At 40.2% G+C, this 22,959-nt stretch overlaps 1 protein-coding gene and 1 non-coding gene across 3 annotated transcripts; both read right to left on the reverse strand.

The window, feature by feature from the left end:
• Positions 1-771: 771 nt before the first annotated feature.
• Positions 772-22,064, reverse strand: KLHL12 (kelch like family member 12). 2 transcript variants are annotated; one of them, XM_045536264.1, is made up of 12 exons: positions 21,908-22,064; positions 19,090-19,329; positions 14,695-14,848; positions 12,494-12,711; positions 11,628-11,777; positions 9,220-9,334; positions 5,765-5,871; positions 4,431-4,626; positions 4,029-4,187; positions 3,614-3,712; positions 2,564-2,750; positions 772-2,375 (listed from the first exon to the last, which is right to left on the reverse strand). In XM_045536264.1, the coding sequence occupies exons 1-12, from the start codon at positions 22,061-22,063 to the stop codon at positions 2,249-2,251; spliced, it is 1,908 nt and encodes a 635-aa protein (XP_045392220.1). In that variant the 5' UTR covers position 22,064; the 3' UTR covers positions 772-2,248. The 2 variants fall into 2 exon arrangements, with proteins under 2 accessions (XP_045392220.1, XP_045392221.1); XM_045536265.1 differs by lacking the exon at positions 21,908-22,064 and adding an exon at positions 21,438-21,622.
• On the reverse strand, positions 20,253-20,393 carry LOC123627153. The gene has a single exon (XR_006731157.1). It is a non-coding gene; the product is annotated as a U4 spliceosomal RNA (small nuclear RNA).
• Positions 22,065-22,959: the final 895 nt, after the last annotated feature.

A 22,959-nucleotide genomic window follows, 5' to 3' on the forward strand; every position in this document is an offset into this window, starting at 1 on the left:
TCAAGGGGGTGCTAAATGAGCTCAAGATAGTCTCTTGATTCTTCCCTTTGGTTTTTAAGTAACTCCAAGTGTGAGAGGGACCTATCAATATGACAAATTCAGGTAAACATTTTATTGATGAGAATCTCCATAGTGATAAATATGGAGGCCAAAGTAACTCCATTTTGCATGCTAATGCACCATGTTAACTTTGATTAACTCCAGTTCAGAGAATGCCTCTAAGATTTCCACTTTATCTACTGTTCCTTGTGTAAGAGCACAGACTTACTGTAAATCCTGTCCTAGGTCAAAACCACCTTGATGCTATCACACAAATTGCAGGCAATGATGTACACAGCATAGTCTTTTCCTGGAAGGTCAACTGTGTCCTGCACATTCCCACAGATCACACACACCCTTTTCTTATATAAGCCTTGGGTCTGGGAAGCAACAGCACAGAGATCTACCTGTCTTGTGTATGCCTAAGACCATGCTACTGCCCGTAAGTTCCCCAATAAATCACTCTTTACCGACAAAGTGGATTTGTCTGCCTCATTCTTTGGTTATTTGGCTCCTTCTGCATTTGGGGGTTACTTTGCATATATAGCCCTTTCACAAAACAGTAAAGTGCCTACCTCTTACCTATGTCTAGCAGAGAAACAGCACAACTAGTTGGTAAACACACAAGGTAAACATGTTGAAGAGATGGGATCTAAAGTTGATCCCTGTATCTTGTCCCTTAAAATGTCTGCTGAAGGCAGTGCTGGTTAGCCACAAACGCTCTTAAAGGCATTTGAGACAGTTGACTTTTAATATTTTCTTAAAAAAATACAAAGGAAATTAATTCTGTAGGTCAGTACAATTCAGGCAAAGAGGAAAAAATGGAATTTCAGAACAAAGAATTTCAGAACAAAGAATTTGGAACAAAGGGAAAGTGCATCCTTGTTTAGATTATCATATCCCCACACTCCCAATACCCATAAAACAAGAATTTCACTCCATGACACAGACAAGCCTTGACTGGTAGCTCAGAAATGCTGATAGCAGAGGTACTGGAACAAACAAAAGAATCTTGGTTGTCGTTGATTATTCTGTTCTGAGATGAATAAAATCCACTCTAAGGACAGGTAAGGGAAACTTATAGCAGGAAAAAGACTAAATGTACCAAACACAGCAGTAAAAACCACTCCTTAGCAGAAGTGTGCCCTTAAAGGAATGGGACAGTAATCAGGTAGCTGAACTACTAGGCTGCTGACACCCCAACCCATCCCCAAATAAATAATGTGGAAGTGTAACAGTAATAGTGTAGTAGTATTTGATTCAACACAGAAAGTCCTTCACCCATTCAAAGCAAACACCGCCATGGCTAGATGAGCCCTGGCAGGGAATAAGACGATTGTAAAATCACAGGTACTGCTAATTCATCCCCAGGTATACTGAACGCCCACATTTATGCCATCTCCTCTTATCCCAACAATTGTGTACTGTTATTTTCTCAGTCTCCAGTGCCAAGATGCTCAACACTCTACAAAGACCTTGGGGAAATAAAAAGTCCTTCAAATAATATACCTTTTTCAGTCTTCCAGGTTATACTTCAGTGGTGTTCGAGGTTCACTCACATTCCATTAAATTCAGTTTGCTTCACTTACTCCAACCTCAGTTCTGATATACCAACCCTGTTCCCCCCGAGGGAGAGTCACAGGAATCTCTCTCCTTGGTCCCCAAAATTTTGATAGGGCTCTCCCTTTTGTTTTCCTCCAGAATGCAACTGTGTTGCCCCTACCTAACTGTAGATTAGAATATTTGTTCCTAGGGAAAAAAAAAACAAACCACACACTTGGATTTTACCAAACTTATTCAAGTTCATATCTTTCTAATTATCTAGCCTGGATATTGCCCACATCTAGTAGGCCATACTCACCTTAGTTGTCTGCAATATATGAGGCATAACTTATGTATAGTTTCCCAAGCACATGGTAATTAGAAACGACAAGAAAGTGCTCTCTAAACCACAGGGAGAGGTGTCTGGTTTCTGACATCCATTCAGTGCGCATTCTCCTCCCTTAGATATCTGTTACCTACCCTTCTCGGGGACAACAACCAGCACAAAGGGGAGTGTGTGTCAAATAAGTACAATCATCACTGCACTGGTGCCTGTAATCACTCTGCGCACAGAGTGAGAAACAAACATTTCTGGAAAGGATCCTTGATTCTCCCGCAAACTGTCCTTTGGACTGGTCACAAGCTCTGGATGGTGTTCTGACAATGGTCACTTCTCTCGGAGAACACACACACCAGCATCACAGCGCTGGGTTCCCATGGATGTCACTACTTCCCAGCTGTCGATGATGGGGTCATAGCACTCAATACTACTCAGCAGGGAATTACCATCATATCTGAGTGAGAAAGAAGCAAAACAAAGAAATGAGCTTCCTATTCCTTTCCATACAAGTTCTTCATTAAAGATGCCATTGGAGACATGTCCCCCTACCCAAACCCTGTCTTCATCCAAAAATGAGAACAGGATCACATAAACTCTTGCCCTGGATACATGATGAGTCTGGCCAGGTTTCTAAATGCTCACCCTGCAATTGCATAGAGTCTTCCCCGAAGCACTGTGGCCCCTACGTAGCATCGTGGAGTGGTCATACTCGTGACAGTTGTCCAGGAATCGGTGCGAATGTTGTATGCTTCAACAGAAGAAAGGTGGGCTGTACCATCAAATCCCCCCACCACATAAATATGGTCATTCAGCAGCGCTACTCCTGCACCTGGGGAAAAAGAAGCTATTAGCAAATGAATGGTACTAAACCTAGGATCAGAATCCTTGAAACAAAACATGGGTTGCTAATGGCTAGCTGAATTCTAGGGTAGATGAGGAATATGACTGGGCCCAGATGGGCCTAAAATAATCTAGTCCAGCGCAGGTTATTCTATCTGTAAATCCTTTGGCTAGGACTTGAAATGATACAAGAAAACTAGAAATGGTTCTCTTATTTACTTTCTTTTTTTTTTTTCCTGCCCCATATAACTTGTAGGAAACTTCTTTACTTTCATTAACTCAGAAAGCCCAACCCTATTCATTAGGAGAAAAGAAGAAAGTAAAAAATCAAAGGCAGTAAACGTGGAAGGAGGAAAAGGAGTTGTGACTATGGTTCTGGAGCAATTTTTACCTAGAGAAAAGAAACTAGAATAGCACAGTGTTTTCTCCTTTCCTACATCCCAGCCTACTCCACCTCAAAAAGCTCTCAGTGAAGCTAAATAGCTCCTCTTCTGTTACTATGCACTCGAGATTTTATTTAACAAACATTTGTACATGTACTACATAGACAAAACTGTTCTACATATTCTAAAATGCAGGGAGAGCACAAAGACATGAAGGCTTTTGATCTCAAATTTATAATTTAGTTGAAAGTTTAAGCTGTCTTTATCCTAATATTTAGAGAAAAGAGAGGCAAACAGGAGAACGGGATCTGACTCATACGCCTGCAGTGAACCAGGAACTCTAAGTCTGATTTATTGATACCTTGTCCTGTGACTGCACCACCGTTACACATGTAAAGATTTGACAGCACTGTCTACTGCCCCCTCACTCAGATGTGTCTACTGTCCCCTCACTCAGATGTGGTCTTACCAGAACGCTTGGTGGCCATGGGTGTAACATTGGTCCAGTGTCCTGTATGGGGATCGTATTTCTCAACTGAATTTAAGATATTCAAGCCATCATATCCTCCTGAAAGACAAAGCAGAGACCATTCCAGAAAGAGTGGTAAATCCTCATGCCCATTCCCAGTTGGCCTTTCTTTGAGTGCCCTAGTTTTTTTTAGTTTCAATTCTCCCATAAGAGTTCCTTAATAACCCAAACAGAAATCTGACAGTACCCTCCTTTCTGCTTACAAGAAGAAGATAATCCCAGTTAATGGAAAATATATTGAAAGGAACCATGGTTTTTGTTGAAGAAAGTCTATGAACTTAATTATTTTTGATAAAAAAGGATTCCCACCCAGTCTATTGAGTTCTCTCCCATTCCAGCAACCCAGACTCAGTACCTAGACAGTAGATCACTCCACTGGCCACTACCAGTCCGGCGCCTTCCCGGGCCGTCTGCATATCTCCCAGCATGCTCCACTGGTCAATGTTTGGGTCGTATCGCTCCATACTGGTATGACGCCTGCTTCCATCAAAGCCTCCAGAGACATAGATCATATCTGCTCAGAATGGACAAATCACAAACTTAGATTTCTAAGAATTCTTTTGCCAACTTTGTAGTCAGTATTGAAACACGAATACCGATCAGCTTCTGTAACACTGACATTTCCGAAAGCAAAAAGGTATATGTGACCCTACAAATTTATCCTCAAATTTCATACTCCTGCCAGACAAGAGGAGAGATAAGAACCCTGATCAAGCCACAGTAAAGAGGGAAACATTCCCCTGCACACCAAGCCTACCTCCCAGGGTGGTGGCTCCAGCAAGGCCTCGTCGGACATTCATAGGGGCCACAGAATACCAGACCCCATCCTCGTCTGCTGTGTAATCCAGACATTCCACCGAACTGAGGCGGGAACGGCCATCATAGCCACCAATTACATAGATCCGGTCATGCAGGGACACTGAGGCTACATAACGTCTCTTACGAGTGATGCTCTATGGATTTGGAAAGAAGAGGTACACAGAATTTCAGTTAGACAAGTTTTGGGACTTACCTTTTGCTCTCCTTGCTGTTTTTATCTGCACACCTGTACTCTTCTTCACCTGTCACCATGAACCCTCCTTGAGTGGTTCATCCTCAAGTGGCCCCCAGCTGGCTGCCTCCTGAAGGAAACGCGTGGTGGTGCTCTTAAAGACACAAGCCTTCCGCACATTGGTCTCTTCCCAAGGCTTCCAAATGATTTAACGGCTTTCTGCTATCCGGCATCTGACTCCTTTCCTTTCCCTAAGGCACTAGGCTAAGTGACTGATATTATTCCATAAAGTAGAAAAGTATTCCTGCATTGCTAATAAAAGAGCCAGGATTCAAAGACCCTAAAGAGCAGGAGTGGATTTCCAGGTTTTCTCAGAAATTATTATTAGTCATTTAGCACTGAAATAGAGACATACGGAGGGGAGAAGGATATAAACTTCTGAGTTCAACTGACACTAGTTCAATTTAACACAATTCGACAATTTGACGAGTTCAGTCAAACATAGTGTGACCAATGAAGGATTCTGGGAGTTATACAGACAGCTTAGAAAGGCACCTAAATAGGCAGGGCGCGGTGGCTCACACTTGTAATCCCAGCACTTTGGGAGGCTGAGGTGGGAGGATTGCTTGAGGCCAGGAGTTTGAGACCCGCCTGAGCAACATAGCAAGACCCAGGCTCTACAAAAAAAAAAAAAATAGCCAAGCATGATGGCATGTACCTATAGACCCACCCATTTGGGAGGCTGAGGCAGGACAATCACTTGAGCTCAGGAGTTTAAGGTTGCAGTGAGCTATAATGATGCCACTGCACTCTAGCCTGGGTAACAGAGTGAGACCCTGTCTCAAAAAAAAAAAAAAGAGAAAGGCACCTACATAGTAGGGGGCAGCTGAATTTGACACAGGGCTATTGACATTTCTAAAGTCTAATCTAGACAGTCAAAAACTGTTTACTGAGTACCTACTGTATACACAACACTGTTGTAAGAAACATTATGCTGTTACTAGGCTTTTCTACTCTTAAGGGTGGATTAGTTATGATCTAGAGTACGGGACCAAGGACATTTAAGCTCCTTCCCAACGAATGGTTCCACCATTATTTACTGGCAAAAAGCTCCACTCCTGTGTCTTGGGGTCATATTTTTCCACCACGTCGATGGGAGACTGCTGGCTTCCGAAGCCCCCAACCACCAGAAGCACTTCATTGGCTCCTGAAGACAAAGGTAAAAAAAAAAAATAGGTTACTTCACCATTCCTGGCTGGGTAACTCACAGGGAAGTTTAAGTAGAAATAGTTTTAAGATATCTTGTTTTATGTTGTGGAGAGATTGATCTGAAACAGGAGATACATCATAAGGCTGCCTTATATAGGAAGTTATTTCTTCTTGAGGCTCTAGCTCTTGAGTCTCTGAAATTTAAATTTCTGGACAACATTAAAAGTGTAGAAGGCTAACCTGAACATACCAATGTACTGTTTCAACCTACGGAGATGACTTTGGCTAACACAGTAACAGACAGCTTCAGTGCAGGTTGGGGACACAGAAACAGAAAGAAATAGATTATGCTACAAAACGCAGGGAACTGACAGCATTTCCTGTTGGCTGAAAGTTTCTCAGTAAACATTCTGGTAACTGTATGTCTACAGCAGAACTTTTGACAGAGTGTCTACCAAAGTGAGTTTCAGTAATTAATTTCCCCATAACTGCCAACAGAGCTTTTGATAAGTATGAGACCACCAGTGTTTCACACTGAATGGATATAATTTTAGTCAAATCCGATGGCTTTATTTAGCCTGTTTAGCTTTTCCTAGTACAAAAATGATTTTCTTTTAGAAAATTTAAAAATAACTCAAGGACTAGTACAATCACCCATACCACATGCACCCCCCCCCCCCCATTAAAAAGATTTAAAAAGTATTTTTCTGGTGATCATAAAATATGTAAAATACATTTTTTTCTTATTCTTTTTTAAAACTTAGCTTAAGGCCAGGAGTGGTAGCTCAAGCCTGTAATCCTAGCACTCTGGGAGGCCAAGGCAGGAGGATCACTTGAGGTCAGGAGTTTGAGACCAGCTTGAGCAAGAGACCCGTCTCTACTAAAAATTTGTTTATCAAGCTTATGGTAATAACACAGAGGTATCTAAATAAAACGTAATATTCTTTTGCAATCCTGTCCCTGTGGGGTAATCTTGTTAAAGGTCTAATGTGGACCCTTGCATACCTTTGTTTATGCTCATATAAATATTATATACATACATCGGAGTTTTTGCCTCCTTTTAGTTAAGAAAGGTTTTTTCCTACTTATTACACCCAGTCTGTTTTCCCAGCTATGTGTATATATGTGACTTAATGCTTTTAATAGCTCCATAATATTAGCTTAATGCTTTTAATAGCTCCCGTAATAGCTTCACAGTATCATTGTACTATAATTCAGTCAACCATTCATTCCCCCTCAGATGGAATTCAGGTTGTATCCCTTTTTTTCTGACAATGCCAACAATTTATGGTAAACATTCTTCTGCATATATCTTTACATACCAGTGTTTATTTCCATACTATAGATTACCAGAAGTGGGACAAAAAGGGTATGCACATTTCAAACTTTAATAAATATTAATATCTTGTTTAATATTCATTTCTAGATTTGTTAGTGAAACACATTTTAAAATGTTTATTGGTCACTTATATTCCTCTTCTGTGTTACCTGTACATCTCTTTTGCCAATTTTCTATTGGGTTATTATTCTTTAGCCTGTTGGTTTAAATGGGTTCTTTTTATATTAGAAATATTAATCTTTTGTCATATATATTGAATATATTCTTTTCTAGTGCATATCTTTGATTTTCTATCTTTCACCATCAATTAAAAAAATTTTTTTGATGTAGTCAAGTAACATGAAGGATTGTTTTTCTACTTTTGGTTAAAAATGTTCCTACCCAGGAAGGAAAGGGAGAATTCGGTGGTGTTGTTTAATGGATACAGAGTTTCAGTTCTGCAAGATGAAAAGAGTTCTAGAGATTGGTTATACGACAATATAAATGTATTTAATACTATTCAACTGTACAGTTAAAAATGGTTAAGGTGGTAAATTTTATGTTACATATATTTTACAACTAAAATATGAAAAAATGGCTAAAGTTCCATCCAGAAGTTATAAAAATATTTTCCTGTAATTTCTTCTAATATTTTTTAAAATTGTCAACATTTAGTACTTGATTCTATCTTGTGCTGATATATATCTCTGTATATAGGATATGAAATACAGATCACATTTTGTCCTCCTGTATAAATTAATAGAACAGTACCATCTATAATGCCTTCTCTTAAGAGTTCCCATCTTTAAAAATGCAGTATCTTTGGGTGGTAAGATTATGATTTTTTTTTTTTGCTTCTCTGTATTTCTAAAATTTCTAAATTGAATATATAGTAATTATGCTATTACAAAAATATAGGGTATAAGTCACCATTCTACTTAAATCTATTAATAAGCAGCTTAATTATCAATTAACACCTCATTAGGGTGCAGCTTAATTATTATTAACACCTTAGCAAGCATGAGTCCACAGTCAGGTAAGAAAAGGAAATAATAAAACAAAATAACACTGCATATATACAGAGTAATTCACAACCTACAAAATGCTTTTACACATTACACCTAGGGTCTCAGGACAGTGAAGTAGGGAGAATAAGAAACGGGAAGTAAAGTATTATAATATCTGAGTACTTAGTATGTGCCAGCTTCAATGTAAAGCACCTTATATACATTATCTCATTTATTCCACCCAAAAACCCAGTGAGGCAGAAGCATAGGCTTTTTAGAGGCAGAAGCATAGGCTCAGATAAATTGATACCTTGTCCAACCAGTTGCCGGTGAGGCTGGGATTTGAACCTAGGTCTGTTTGCTAAAATAATAGCTAACATAGATAGCACTTATTATGTGCCAAGAACTATTCTAAGCCCTTAATTAAATTGGTTCCTTCAGTCTCCATAACAACCTTAGAGGTAGGTGCTATGATGATTCTCATTTTACAGATGAAGCAACTGACACACAGAGAGGTTAAGTTCCCTGCCCAAGTTAACACACCCAGTAAGTGGTAAACTGGGATATGCACCCACAGTCTGGCTCCAGAGTCCAGGCTCTTAACTGCACCTTACTGCCAAACCCCTGGGCTTTCTACCACGCTGGGCTCCTTTTCCTTCCTCTTTTCCTACCAAAATGGATAAAACATGTAAGGGAAAGGGGTGAGGAGGGTAGAGCATACCACTTACTACATGGCACTCAAAAGAATCACAGAATCAAAATATATTGAAATAAAATTGTAACATATTACATGACACTTCACAATTTATAACATGCTTTTATACTTTATCTCATTTAATGTTCAAATAATTGCATGACATAGATGAAGATGTCTTTGATTTACAGGAAAATTATTTGTCTGAGATGACACCATACAAGATCTAAAACAGGATCTTTGTACTTCTTACAGAATGTTCAACTAATTAAGCCACCTGTAAGAAGTAGTTGAAAAATATCCCCATTTGCCAAGATGCCTGCTTACCTAGACGAGCCCTTGTCCTGGGGCCCTGCATCTGACTCCGAAGTTCAGGCCTCAGATGAAACTTCTTCGCTTCATCAACTAGATCCCTGCACTGTAAACTACAGCGGATAAAAGGCTGAAATACAGCAGATAGTAGAGTGAGCCACAGGGTCTACCTCCAAAACTGTTAAGAGCACAAATGGCACATAAAGAATTAACTTCTCACTATAGAAAACCAGTGTCCAGAGTCCTGTGATTTCAGGAGTATTGCTTGTATTAGTAATAACTATGCTGTAGGTTTCCAGAAATGATTTTTAAAATGGATAATATATTACACAGATCACAAATCAAAAGATATATTGAGAAGTAATCCCCATCTACATTGGCGCTTACCTGTAATTACTTTGTATATCTTTCCAGAGATTATGCAAATACACGTACATAGTGACTAACAAGAATTTTAAGGGAAAACCAAAAGCCTTCTGTTATTTTCTGGCGTAACAGAAAGAAGTATACCTTGTCTGAATAATTTTCCCAAGGTTCACAGCACATAATCCCCATGTCTACTTCTGATAGTTCTGTACTGGACATCTTTCATTTGCGTCCCCAGAGTCACTCTGTGCCCTTCTGCACTCTGCTCTCTGGCTCAGAAGACTGAGCTACATGACTATGTCAGTGGGGCTCCCATGGCCTCTGGCCTCTGGTTGGGATCAGCCCAACCAAAGGTCAAGGCTCCTCTCAAGGCAGCGACTCTACATGACTCTTTCCTTTCAGGTTCTGGTAACCACTCCTTGACCTTGCTTCTTCAGGTTTAGAGGTTAACAGCTTGGCTATACTAGATCCAGATTATTTCGCTATCTTTTGTTGTTTCTCTATACTCACCATCTTTGTAAGCAGATCCTTTAATAATAAACCCTCCTCAAATTGTCCTATTTTGAGCATGTCATCTGTTTCCTGTTGGGACCCTAATTGAGTTAAGCTCTAATTACATACTACATCTATTAACCTGACATTTTCGGGATGAATTGGACAGGAATATAAATAATATTAGTAAATACTTACATACAAGACATAATTAATTCTAAAAGCATTTACATATTAACTTATTCAATACTGACAGCAACCTATGAGGTAGGTACTATCATCATCTCTGTTTTACAGATAAGAAGGCTGAGGTACAATTATATTAAGTCATCTATCTGCCTAAGGTTCACATAGGCAAATAGATGACTTAATGGTGAATTTGGGATTTCAGCCCCCCGAGTCTGGCTCCAGAGTCTGTGCTCTTAACCACAGTATAAACAACTATGGTTTGAAAGGCATATGGTATAAAAAAGAAAAAAGAAAAAAGAAAAACAACTGGACACAAAGGGTATGCTGACGTGTTGTAAGAAAGAAATTACAAATAGAAGAAAAAGAGTCTGAGATGTGACACTAACCAGCCTGCAACTTTTCTAATGTGAACAACTGAAGAACTGTGTTCAAAGTTACTCCCAGAGGTCTAGGAGTGGGCCAGCAGGAGGAACTCATTCACTGACCTGAGCTGTGCCTACATGTTATAATGCACTGTTCCCCTAAAGCATAGTCCAGGTAACACAGTGGTACATATGGCAAAAATTATGAAAACATATTACAAAGAACTTAAGTTGGAGAAACACTTTTATAAATAAACACAACATGATATGACCAAAGTTGAAAATAAAAGGCATCAAACTACTATCATGCTGGCTTCATTAGAGGTCAAAAAGAAAGAGGCTTGCTAAGCAAAGCATCTTTGGCTGTTTTTTAGGGCAATTTGGAACAATTTATGTCAATGGAGAAGGGGACAAAGTTTATCATCTGATGTTTATATAAAACACTTAGGGGCATGTAAAACAAAAAGACAACAAAACACAAAATTAAATTAAACCATAGCTTTTCATTTGCGTCAGGAGCCTGACTTGCCAAGCAATTAACTTTTCTTAGAAATATGACTGGGGGCTGGATGCAGTGGCTCACGACTGTAATCCCAGCACTTTGGTGAGGCCAAGGCTGGAGGATCGCTTGAACTCAGGAATTCAAGACCAGCCTGAGTAAGAGCAAGACTCTGTCTCTACTAAAAATAGAAAAATTAGCCGGGCTCAGTAGCACGCACCCATAGTCCCAGCTACTCGGGGAGGCTGAGGCAGGAGGATTGCTTGAGTCCATGAGTTTGGGGTGGCAGTTAGCTATGATGATGCCACTGTACTTTAGCCCAGGTGACAGAGCAAGACTCTGTCTCAAAAAAAAAAAAAAAAGTCTGGGGATTACCCAGTACCACCTTTTCTGGCATAAAGAGATGAACCAGAAGACTCTGTGTCGACATTAAAAATAATCAATTTTGAATACACAATACTAAGCTTACAAAAGCTAGTCAAGGTTTTGGATCCTGAGTGTCCTGTATGACTTACCTCAGCATCTATTACATCTGTGATATACCTGGGAGTCAGCAGGGGCATCCGCACATACTGTAGCAGGTCAGGCAAGGATTCTTCTCGCTCCTTCTTGGCATGCTTCACCCAGTTGATGACAGCCTCAAAGACTGGCTCTTCAGAATCTACCTGTAAATGTACAATTACACATCATGGATCTGCTTTTCCAATTAGCTAACAGTGTCAAAAAACAGCCATGCTTACTTTCTCTTTCCTATGCCCCATTGCCCAACACCATTATTTCTCATCTTCCAGAAATAGCTAGGCTCTTAGGAAAACAATCTTTTCACGCACAGCTAACTCAGATCAAGAAAAGAATTACAGTCAACTTAGGTTAAAAAAAAAAATCTAAGATAGTACCTAATATGTTGGTCTTGGCAAGGTCTATATTTTACCCACTTTTGGATCTGAAGCACCTGGCATAGTGATGCTCCATGGTAGGTATTCTCAATAAATGTTGGTGAAACGAGTGAATGGTTAATAGAAGTATTCTACATAAACCTACTTTACTTCCATTTTCTGCTTATTCCACACTCTGATTAATAGTGATTCTCAACCATTGGGATCCATATCTAATTGAAGAAAGTGGCAAAGACCCTTTTCATAAAGACGCAAATAAATCTGGCATATAATTTCGGGTATATAATTTCAGGGAGTTAATGTAACCTTTGGAGCCAACATGGACATTTGATTATGAAGCCCTGATACAGAAACACAGAAACTCTATCTTGCTTTGCGAGTTTTCTCTCTTTTTTTAATTTCTCCCTCATGTAAGAACTTTGCAAGTTTTACAATTGCCATAACAAAAGTCTTGAAGAAACCATAATACCAAGCCAAATCTGTACCTGAATTTCATCACACTTGATTAGCTTTTCCACCTCTCCTTGACTTAGAAGAATGAACTCTTCATGCTGTACCACTTCAGGAAAATGCTTCTGGCTAAAAACCTCAGCTGCTTGCATCAGGTCAACACAGTTGTGGGTTTCAGCAAAATCCCTGATTCCCAGACAATTAGAAGGGTCCAATTGACTTTCTAAGAACTCACAGCAGGCTTGCTTCACACCTAGGACAAACACAGGCAGTGAATACTTCAGGATACTTGGCCAGGTGTGAATGAGTCTATATTCTTGGATCTCAACATCTTCTCTACATGTTATCAGAGGAACTCTTGCTCAACACCTAAAAAAATATTTGAAATTTTATGCTTAAAGAATTTAAATCTTACTTTTATCTTAATGCTGTGTAACTTTCAGAAAAACCTTTACACCTGTCTCTGCTTCTTCTTTCTTTCTTTCTTTCTTTCTTTCTTTCTTTCTTTCTTTCTTTCTTTCTTTATTTATTGATTGATTGATTGATTGATTGAGACAGAGTCTCGCTCTGTTGCCCGGGCTAGAGTGCCGTGGCATCAGCCTAGCTCACAGCAACCCCAAACTCCTGGGCTCAAGCGATCCTTCTGCCTCAGCCTCCTGAGTAGCTGGGACTACAGGCGTGTGCCACCATGCCCGGCTAATTTCTTCTACATATATTTTTAGTTGTCCAGCTAATTTCTTTCTACTTTTAGTAGACACAGGGTCTCGCTCTTGCTCAGGCTGGTCTCGAGCTCCTGACCTCGGGTGATCCTCCCGCCTTGGCCTCCAGAGTGCTAGGATTACAGGCGTGAGCCACGGCACCCGGCATCTGCTTCATCTTTAAAATGAGTATAGCAAGATGAATCTCTTCCAGAGACACCGGCACAATTAAACAAAAATGCCCATAAAACTCTAGGAACCAAGCAACAAAAACAATTACAAATTGAGCACAATGTACCTATTTTCTACTCTACATGAAAACCTACTAAACAACTCCAGTGAAAGAAAAACAGAAGATACTAATAACAATCTCCTATTTCTCTAATTGAAAAGTTCAGAGTATAATCTTAATTTTTATGATTATACACTAATGCAAAGCTTCACACTGTTTAAATTATGTATTAAAAACTGAAAATATTTCAATCATGTGTATACAAGAACTGAAAATAATGAAAACATAACTCAATATTAAAAAAGATTGAGAACTGGGAGACCATCTCTAACCCTGTGAAAACGCTAAACTTTCATTTTTGTGCATCAATTCAATTCTTTTTTTTTTTTTTTTTTGAGAGAGAGTCTCACTCTGTTGCCTGGGCTAGAGTGAGTGCCGTGGCGTCAGCTTAGCTCACTGCAACCTCAAACTCCTGGGCTTAAGCGATCCTCCTGCCTCAGCCTCCTGAGTAGCTGGGACTACAGGCATGCGCCACCATGCCCGGCTAATTTTTTTTCTATATATATTTTTAGTTGGCCAGATAATTTGTTTCTATTTTTAGTAGAGATGGGGTCTCGCTCTTGCTCAGGCTGGTCTGGAACTCCTCTCCTCGAGTGATCCGCCCGCCTCAGCCTCCCAGAGTGCTAGGATTACAGGCGTGAGCCACCGCGCCCAGCCTCAATTCTTTAATTTCAAAAATTTAAAGATACAAAAGGGTTTTACCATGAAAAGTCCTCCACCCTACCTATTAATGTGGCCATTTAATGGCCAGGTAAATTAACAGTCTCCATGTAGGCAATTAATACTACCAGTTTCTTACATTTTCTTACAGGTGTATTCTATACATATACGTAAGAAAATGGTTAATTTTCCTTGCCTTCATGTTTTTTAAAAACAGAAAAGGTGTAAATGCTCTCTTTTAAAGACCCAGGGCCAGGTGTAGTGACACCCCTGTAATCTTAGTGCTTTGGGAGGCCAAGGCAGGAGTTTAAGGTTGCCCAGCCTGGGTGACAGAGTGAGACTCTCTCTCTCTTTTTCTTTAACAAACAAACAAACAAAAAGAACCAAAAACTTGTATTTCGAAAGGTTCCATTATATTGTTATTGACATCTAATCTTTTATTGCTCAAAGAGACAAAAGCCACAGGAAGTAAAGATGAGCACTCATAGTCTGCCTCCATAATTTTCATGATTAAGTTTACATCAGTAATTTTAAACATTTCCAGGGCGACTTTGACATGGACAATAGCAACTTTTAACGTCTATACCTTTCAGCTGAAGCAGACAGGCTGCAGGGAGCAGTTCTTGCACGTTCTCCACCGTCACATGTACTGTTTCTGTGTACACAAAGTCTAACAGGATTTCCATGGTAGAGGCAGTTAAGCCTTGGATATCAACATAAGGTTTCCCCTTCTCTGAAAGCTGAAATTCAAGGGGTAGGAAAGAATGGTGGTTATAATTGCACAAGATAAAGACAGAATCTCATATCTGAGAGCTTAAGGTGATATTAGTAATATTAATTGAATATATATCTTTTAAAAATTATGAACTATTTTGATTTGTATAAAGCAAATACAGCCTATATTTGTAGTTTTTCAAATGGAGTATGTAGTTTTCTGTACCCTAGGAGTATATAGTAGGTGACATCTTCCTGGAATAGCAATATTACCCGTGAATAATTTTAGAAATTGATTTCACATTTAAACATAGATGTATTACTGCATAGAATGCAAAAGTTCTATGAACATACCACTGGTGTCCATGAACTTTTAAGACAAAATACAAAATTCAGTGAAATTTCACACTTATAGAGGATCCTGTGGCTTACAGTGCCAGACTCTCTAGGATTGCCTAGTTCCTGTCATATGTCCTTAGAATTACATTTCATAATGATCAAAACAAACATGCAGGTCACCCTAATACACTTTCTTATATAATATCGTCTGAATACAACTGAACTGTTTGATAATTTTCCAAAATACTGAGTTGACTCTATTTTGGGACTACTGAATTGTTAGTGGTATATTTAGTCTAGAATATTTCCTTGAAGTTGTAAGTACTGATGAGGCCAGAGAGTCATAGGAAATTGTTTAGCTAAGAGTAGAAATCTTCAACTTTGCAGGACAATGAACTATCTGAAAACTGATTATCTTATGAAAATTTTACTAGATCTTAACCTTAGTTTAGAAATTCATATTACTCATAAAACACCAGTGCACCTTCATTATGAACTAAATGACTTTATCATCTTTGATTTCTCCAACAGCCCAGAGAATAATCAAAAAGCATTCTCTACCAAAGCCAAGCACAAAATCGATCCCTAACACTAAAAAAAAAATCACTAGAACATTATTTAGAAAAAGCACATTAGGGTTTTTTTTTTTTTTTTGAGGCAGAGTCTCATTCTGTTCCCCAGGCTAGAGTGCTATGGCATCAGCCTAGCTCATAGCAACCTCAAACTCCTGGGCTCAAGCGATCCTCCTGCCTCAGCCTCCTGAGTAGCTGGGATTACAGGTGTGCGCCACCACGCCTGGCTAATTTTTCTAATTTAGTACACATGAGGTCTCGCTCTTACTCAGGCTGGTCTCGAACTCCTAACCTCAAGTGATCCTCCTGCCTTGGCCTCCCAGAGTGCTAGGATTACAGTCGTGAGCCACCACGCCTGGCCGCACATTCAGTTTTAACATTTAACACAGTACAAGAATTTATAAACAATTACTATCCCAACACATTAAATACATTTAATACTAATGATATGGAAATATAAAAGTACATATATTCCGGAAGTTTCTCACTCAATAAATAAACTATATTCCCATCAAATAGTTTAAATATGGAAATGATTTCACTATATAAGAACTTAGAGCAATTACACATTTATATTTTGCTTTAGAATTTTTCAGCATGCTTCTTGTTTACTATTATTTCATCTGATTCTCACAGCAACCTGATAAGGTAGCTAAGGTCTGATATTATTGCCATTTAAGAGATAAAGGATCTAAGGATCAAAGAAGTTATGTAGCTTAACCAGGGTCACTTAACTAGTAAGAGACAGATAAAACCCAGGTCCTCTTGCCTTAGTCCTTTGATCTTTCAATTGGACATTTAAGGAGCATTTCAGGCCTAGAAGAGAACAAGGAAACCATCTTGTGGGCCATTTTATTTTACAGATCAACCCAGTTAAGTTAGATGGCTGCCAGGGTTCATACAGAATTACAAAGAGAACTAAGTCTAGAATCCAGGTCTTTGGACTCTCTACTTTTTTTTTTTGAGACAGAGTCTCACTCTGTTGCCCGGGCTAGAGTGCTGCGGCGTCAGCCTAGCTCACAGCAACCTCAAACTCCTGGGCTCAAGCAATCCTCCTGCCTCAGCCTCCCAAGTAGTTGGGATTACAGGCATGCACCACCATGCCCGGCTAATTTTTTGTATATATTTTTAGTTGTCCAGATAATTTCTTTCTATTTTTTAGTAGAGACAGGGGTCTCACTCTTGCTCAGGCTGGTCTCGAACTCCTGACCTCGAGTGATCCTCCCGCCTTGGCCTCCCAGAGTGCTAGGATTACAGGCGTGAGCCAACGCACCTGGCCTGGACTCTACTTTAAACCACTTACTTTAAGAGATAAAGACAAAACCATTTCACATTTTCTTGCCTGATGTTAGTTTTTAAAGAAAGAAATAATTATTGATGAGAAAAATGGAAATTTTTGAAGAACTCTATACTAATTTCTGAATGTGTAAAAAAAGAAGACAAATTTTTTTCTTTTTCTTTTTTTTGAGACAGGATCTTGCTCTGTCACCTAGGCTACAGTGCAGTGGCGTCATCATAGCTCACTCCAACCTCAAATCCTGGGCTCAAGCAATCTGCCTGCCTCAGCTTGCCAAGTAGCTGGGACTACAGGCATGTGCCACCACACCCAGCTAATTTTCCTAGTTTTTGTAGAGATGGGGTCTCCTTATGTTGCCCAGGGTGGTCTTAAATTCCTGGGCTCAAGCGATCCTCCCACCTGGGCCTCCCAAAATTCTGGGATTACAGGCATGAGCCACCATGCCTGCCCCAAATTTTTTCAAGTTGACAAAAATAGGATGCACAATATATAATTAGCAGTCAGCACTCCTAGCCCATTTCACACTCAGCAGCTGCTGGGTGACACTCTCCTTACTCAGTTAAATGCCAACTGTTTCTGATGCTCTTGGGCAGTTATAGTGGAGAAGAGTATAGGACAGGCATCTGCAATGTTATATGATACAAGATGATTTTAAAATTAACCTGGATTAGCTGGAATGACCTGTCAGGTTTTTATGTTTTTCCTGTTAGCCATGTGACTGAGCACTGGCTCGCAGCATCATAAACTACACTGGCTTTAAAATTAGATTGTAGAATATAAAATCCGTATTTCAGAGGCTAAGGAGACACAATAGCTAAAAATTGGGCTTTAGAGTCAGAAAATACAGTATTAAATCCTATCTCTACTAGTTATAAGCCATGTGATTTTGGGCAAAGTCATTTAATATCTGAGACTTTATTCCTTCATTTGTAAAATGAGATGGTAGTATCTACCCCAAGGGTGAGTGAGATATGCATACCAATCACTTAGCACAGTAGCCGGGCCACAAAAGGTAGTTATCATTATTATGCTACACCTCTCCTATTCTAATCCAGCAGCAACATCTTCACTAAGGTGATAGAATTAACTAAAGAAAATACTGGTGCTTAAAAACTTTTTAAAAAGTATTCTCATAATGAAATATTTCAGGCATATATACAAGTAAAAATTATAATAGTGGTATACCCACCACTATGTTTTACAAAAAAAAAAAAAAGTCAAGATACTTTATTTAAATCTGTTTTTCAATCAGAGTTGGGATCTTGAAAAACAAAAAGCTGCAGTGCTGTCTTCTATTTAGCATTCTAAGAGTACCTCACAATATAGTCAACAGCCTCACTCTACATTTCAAGTATTCTGGCAGGCAATTCCTAAGTAGTGCTTTTTAATACTGTGAGCACTAACTTTTTTCTTGTCAAGCCAACCTTTTCCTATAGAATTCCCTTTGTTAACTGCTTATACTCTGGAGTTGACATCTTTTTCCAAGTTACACCCTTTATACTTGTATAGCCATTCATGAAGTCCTCTTCTTCCCTTTATGTGAAATTACCGTAAAATCTACATTGGTAGAAGGAATACTGATTTCCTTCATATATTGTTAGGAAGAGTGGGATGAGGTCTGAATCCTACTCCTCTTTCCTTCTTTCTTCCCTATCTCCCTGGTATTCACTTAAAAAATTTTAAACTGCAAGGAGAAAAATTGGAAGACCAATTTAAAAAAGAATGAATAAAATCTAATAGCTGACATTTATGTGTTGACTACATGCTAGATACTATCTAAGCATTTTGTTATTTTCTCAAATAATCTTAAATAATCTTAATAATCTCAAATAATCACAATAACCATGTGTTATTGCATATTACTATTTAACTATCCCTTAGAGATGAAGAAACTAAAGCGCAGTCAAGTGATAGACCTTATTCAGAGCCTGCCTATTTAACCACCACACTATAAAACTTCACAATTATATCAAACTTCTACTATTTTATTCAGTGCAATTAGACAACCATGAAGTTACAAGTGTGAGCTTCATTTGTGTGGAGACAACTTACCACTTACCTCACTAGTGAACATGGCACAGAAGTAATCACTGCAGGCAGCCAGCACAATGCGATGGGCAGGGAAGTCTTTCTGCTCTACTTTTAATGTCACATCACAGAGGGTATTGCTCTTTCTGAGTGAGTTCATTGAGTTGAGGATGGATTTAGCATGAGTATTTGTCATTATGTCTTTGGGGGCCATAATGTCTCCCATTAAGCAATATGGAGAAAGAACACAAGGGGTCCTTGGATTCTGCAACTTTAAGAGAAAAAGAGAATGAGCACATTTGAAGAACTGGAGAAACTGAACATACTGAACTAGCTTTGCAAATTAAGGAACAAAGAAAAGGCTTCCTCAGACTCGAACATCCACAAATAGAGAACATTCCTATCCTTGGCATCACCACCACAATCTAGCCACTAACTATTCCAAGTAAAAGTTCTCTCTTCTTCCTCTGAATTCTTGTATCATTAAGTGCCCCATCACTTGAAATTTATTGTAATCAATGCTCTATTGTAAGTAGGAAAAAACCACATGTCTCCTATATATCTTAACAAGGTTGTTGTCTCAAATGATAAAATGATGAAAAGGTGTGATATCACTTATTTAATATTCCTAAGTAGATAAATATTAAAGTTTAGAGGGTAAGGATCCTGTTTTATATATTTTTGTATAGAACGTATACAATAAATGTATACAATAAATATTTAGTAAACTGAATATACGAAAAATCGTGTATTTACAGAAAGGTGAATCAGTGAAAATAAAACATTTTTCAAAAGCAGCATGCAAAGAATTATGTATGATTTCCAAATATATCTGGATTTCTTCTTAAAATGAAACTTCATATGAGGACCCTGTACCTATATTGAGCAGTGGAAACCATGCAAGCTATTAAAGCTCTTCAATAGGAAGGTCTTCCTAGTCCACATTAGTAAATGTTCATTCTTGTTAACAAATCAGTATTTGTCATAATTCTTCTATACTCAAAGAGCTTTATTAGGATATAAACCTATCAAAACTCCTCTACTACTAACTTTACTGCCATAGCCTATTACTTGTAAAGTTCACTTTTATGCATCCTTTAAATGGACTTATTAATAGATTACATATTTTTAAAAAATCAATGTAAGGAGTACTTTCTTGATTGCTGACATATTTTATTTATTTAGTTAGTTCAATCTCCATAGAGACTGTCAAAAATTGCCAAGGCCAACTACATTTCAAGTCATCATGGTGGGGTATCGGGAAAAGTTTTCAATTAGCAATAATCAAGCCTCGGATAAACCTCATTGGCTATGATACTGCCACTGCACAAAGCTACTACTGACACATTTTAGTCATACTATTTTTTCATTTTTATGTTTCAGGGGCAATTTCTGGGGAATTAAATGGAGGTAGTATAGAGAGTGTATCTTATTTGGAATCCTAAAGTTTTGAAATGATCCAAGGGGGGAAAAATCAGTGGTCCTCAAAAGTCCACAATTCACCTTTTTTTTTTTTTTTTAGAGATGGGGTCTTGCTATGATGCCCAGGCTGGACTCGATCTGCTGGGCTCAAGGGATCCTACCACCTCAGTCTCCGGAGTAGCTGGGATTACATGCACACACTACCACGCCCAGCTCAATTTTTTAATGGTAAAACCAAGATCCTACATTCTCATCTACTTCATTTATAGGTAGGGTATAATACATTCTGTAAGCACTCTAGATACTCACTCCAGTAACTCTGCAAGATCCATTTTACAGAAAAGAAGGGGATTCATCGAAACATCTGATGTTTTTCAAAAATGTTTCCCTTAAGTCAATTTCAACTCTGGGATATGAGAATGGTCTGAGCAAAAGTCCATTCACTGTGAAGATATCCTGGGGGCTTACCACACGGCTCAGCCTGTGACTGGGCTTCAGAGCTCAGTGTCAAAACTGACAGTGACCCTAATGCAGAGCGGTCTTTCTTCTTGGAGATGCCTGCCTAGGGGAAGTTTCAACACATCCTTCACCCTCACCTTTCTGAGGTGATCTATTCTAGAACTTCCGATATCATCTGAATAGAGAGGTTCCACCACGGAAGATGCGGAGCGGGGGAGGGGTAGCAAATTCTGGAAAGCCTAGATTCTAGAGGAGGAAACGAGGTCCTTCTCCCTGGCAGCACGGCACTCAGCGGGCGCCGGCGGGTGGAGGAATCCGAGGGGCGCGGTGCCGGGGGCAGATGGGAGGACGCTCGGGGCCAGACGCCCCCCAGCCTGTCTCCTCTCCCGGGCTTCTCTCGCATTCTGCCTCGGAGCGAGACGATGGATGGGGGAAGGGCCACGACCCGGAGCTCAGTAGGAAGGAAAGGGTGACTGCCACCACCTGCGCGCAACTCACCTCCGCTGCGGGCCACCCAGCCGCGCCGGCCCGTCCCCCGCCCGAGGGGATGCGGTGGGGCGCGGGGCCAGCAGGCGGCTCAGGAGGAGCCGAAGCGCCGCCGCCGCCCCGACCCGGAGGCTCCGGAGCCGTCACCGCGGTAGTCCGGGCTCTAGTCCCCACGGCCGCGCGACGTGATGACGCAATGCAGCGCCAAGACCGCCCCGCTCCCTCCCCGGGGCTGCGTCACGTGAGGACGCGGCGTCACGTGACCCACGCGTACCCGGCTGCCAGGCTTCGGGTCGCTGCTAGGAGGCCGGAAAGAAGAAGGTGGCGCAGAGCGGGGTCCGGCGGGAGAACGGGGGGACGTGCAGCGCTCCACGTCGGTGACTGGCCGAGACCGAGCCGCTCCCCGCGGGTCACCAGGCTGGGCCGACTGAGGGTTCCAAGGCTTAAGACGCTAAGGATACGATTGCAGGAGTGTGTTTTACCTGCGGGGTGTTCAGGAGCCCTCTCACATCGACAAAACCCACGGAGGCTTCACATTTCTTCAAGTTCATTGTCCACAGGGGCCTTTTCGGGCCGACCAGCGCCGTGGTGGGACTCCTCAGAGCCCCGCGATCCACAAACCTCAGCATTCTCTGCATCATAATGGGTCCATCATCACCATTGAGACGACATTATTTCTTTCACTCGAGGCAATTAAGTCTTCCAATGGAAGTTGGATGGACAGTGTGAGGGAGGTTGCAAAGACTCTTCTTAGAGAAGTCCCAGAAGTCCTTATCGCCACTGTTTTCTTCTGACTTTTCACCAGGTGATGGGTACTGAGGATTCAGTTTAGGAATTTTGCTTCTAATTCATTTTGGCGCATTTATCTTAGTGGCCAAGAAGGAAAAGAGGTTCATTGATCCGGCTTATGTGAATGTCCAAACTAATTGTTTAATTATACTATTTTCCTCAATGGGCCTTTGATTCTTAAGGATAAGAAAACCATAGGCAAGAGGGCAGCATTCCAATTTCACATAGCATTTCCATCTTCCATGTGTGTGGTCTCTTCCTGACCCACAAGTGTCGCTGATTTACACATTGTGGAGGGGAAGGCAGGATTGGTATAAATTCTGTCGGAGGCATTTTGGAAATATTTACCAAAATTATGAATGCACATATACTCTGAGCAATTTTTAAATCTGTCCTTCACATATACTCACACACATATAAAATGATGTATGTACAAGGTTGTTCACTGCAGCATTGTTTTTAGATTAGATTGAAAACAACCTTAAATGTCCATTAATAGGGGAATGATTCAATAGAGTATGGTATCTCCAAGCCAGGCACAGTGGCTCACGCCTGTAATCCTAACACGCTGGGAGGCCAAGGTGGGAGGATCACTTGAGCTCAGGAGTTTGAGACTAGCCTAAGCAAGAGGGAGACCCAGCCGGCTCTACTAAAAATAGAAAAAATTAGCGGGCTATGGTGGTACACACCTGTAGTCTCAGCTACTTGGGAGGCTGAGGCAGGAGGATAGCTTGAGCCCAGGTGT

This window comes from Lemur catta, chromosome 23, assembly GCF_020740605.2.
Source record: "Lemur catta isolate mLemCat1 chromosome 23, mLemCat1.pri, whole genome shotgun sequence".
Lineage (NCBI taxonomy): Eukaryota > Metazoa > Chordata > Mammalia > Primates > Lemuridae > Lemur > Lemur catta.

Coding starts and splice junctions, on each gene's coding strand:
- KLHL12 (XM_045536264.1), bottom strand. CDS start 22,063: ATGCAGAGAATGCTGAGGTTTGTGGATCGCGGGGCTCTGAGGAGTCCC. Junction 12,712..14,694: donor CTGTCTGCTTCAGCTGAAAG/GTATAGACGTTA, acceptor TGTTTGTCCTAG/GTGTGAAGCAAGCCTGCTGT. Junction 9,335..11,627: donor CAGATGTAATAGATGCTGAG/GTAAGTCATACA, acceptor GCTGTATTTCAG/CCTTTTATCCGCTGTAGTTT.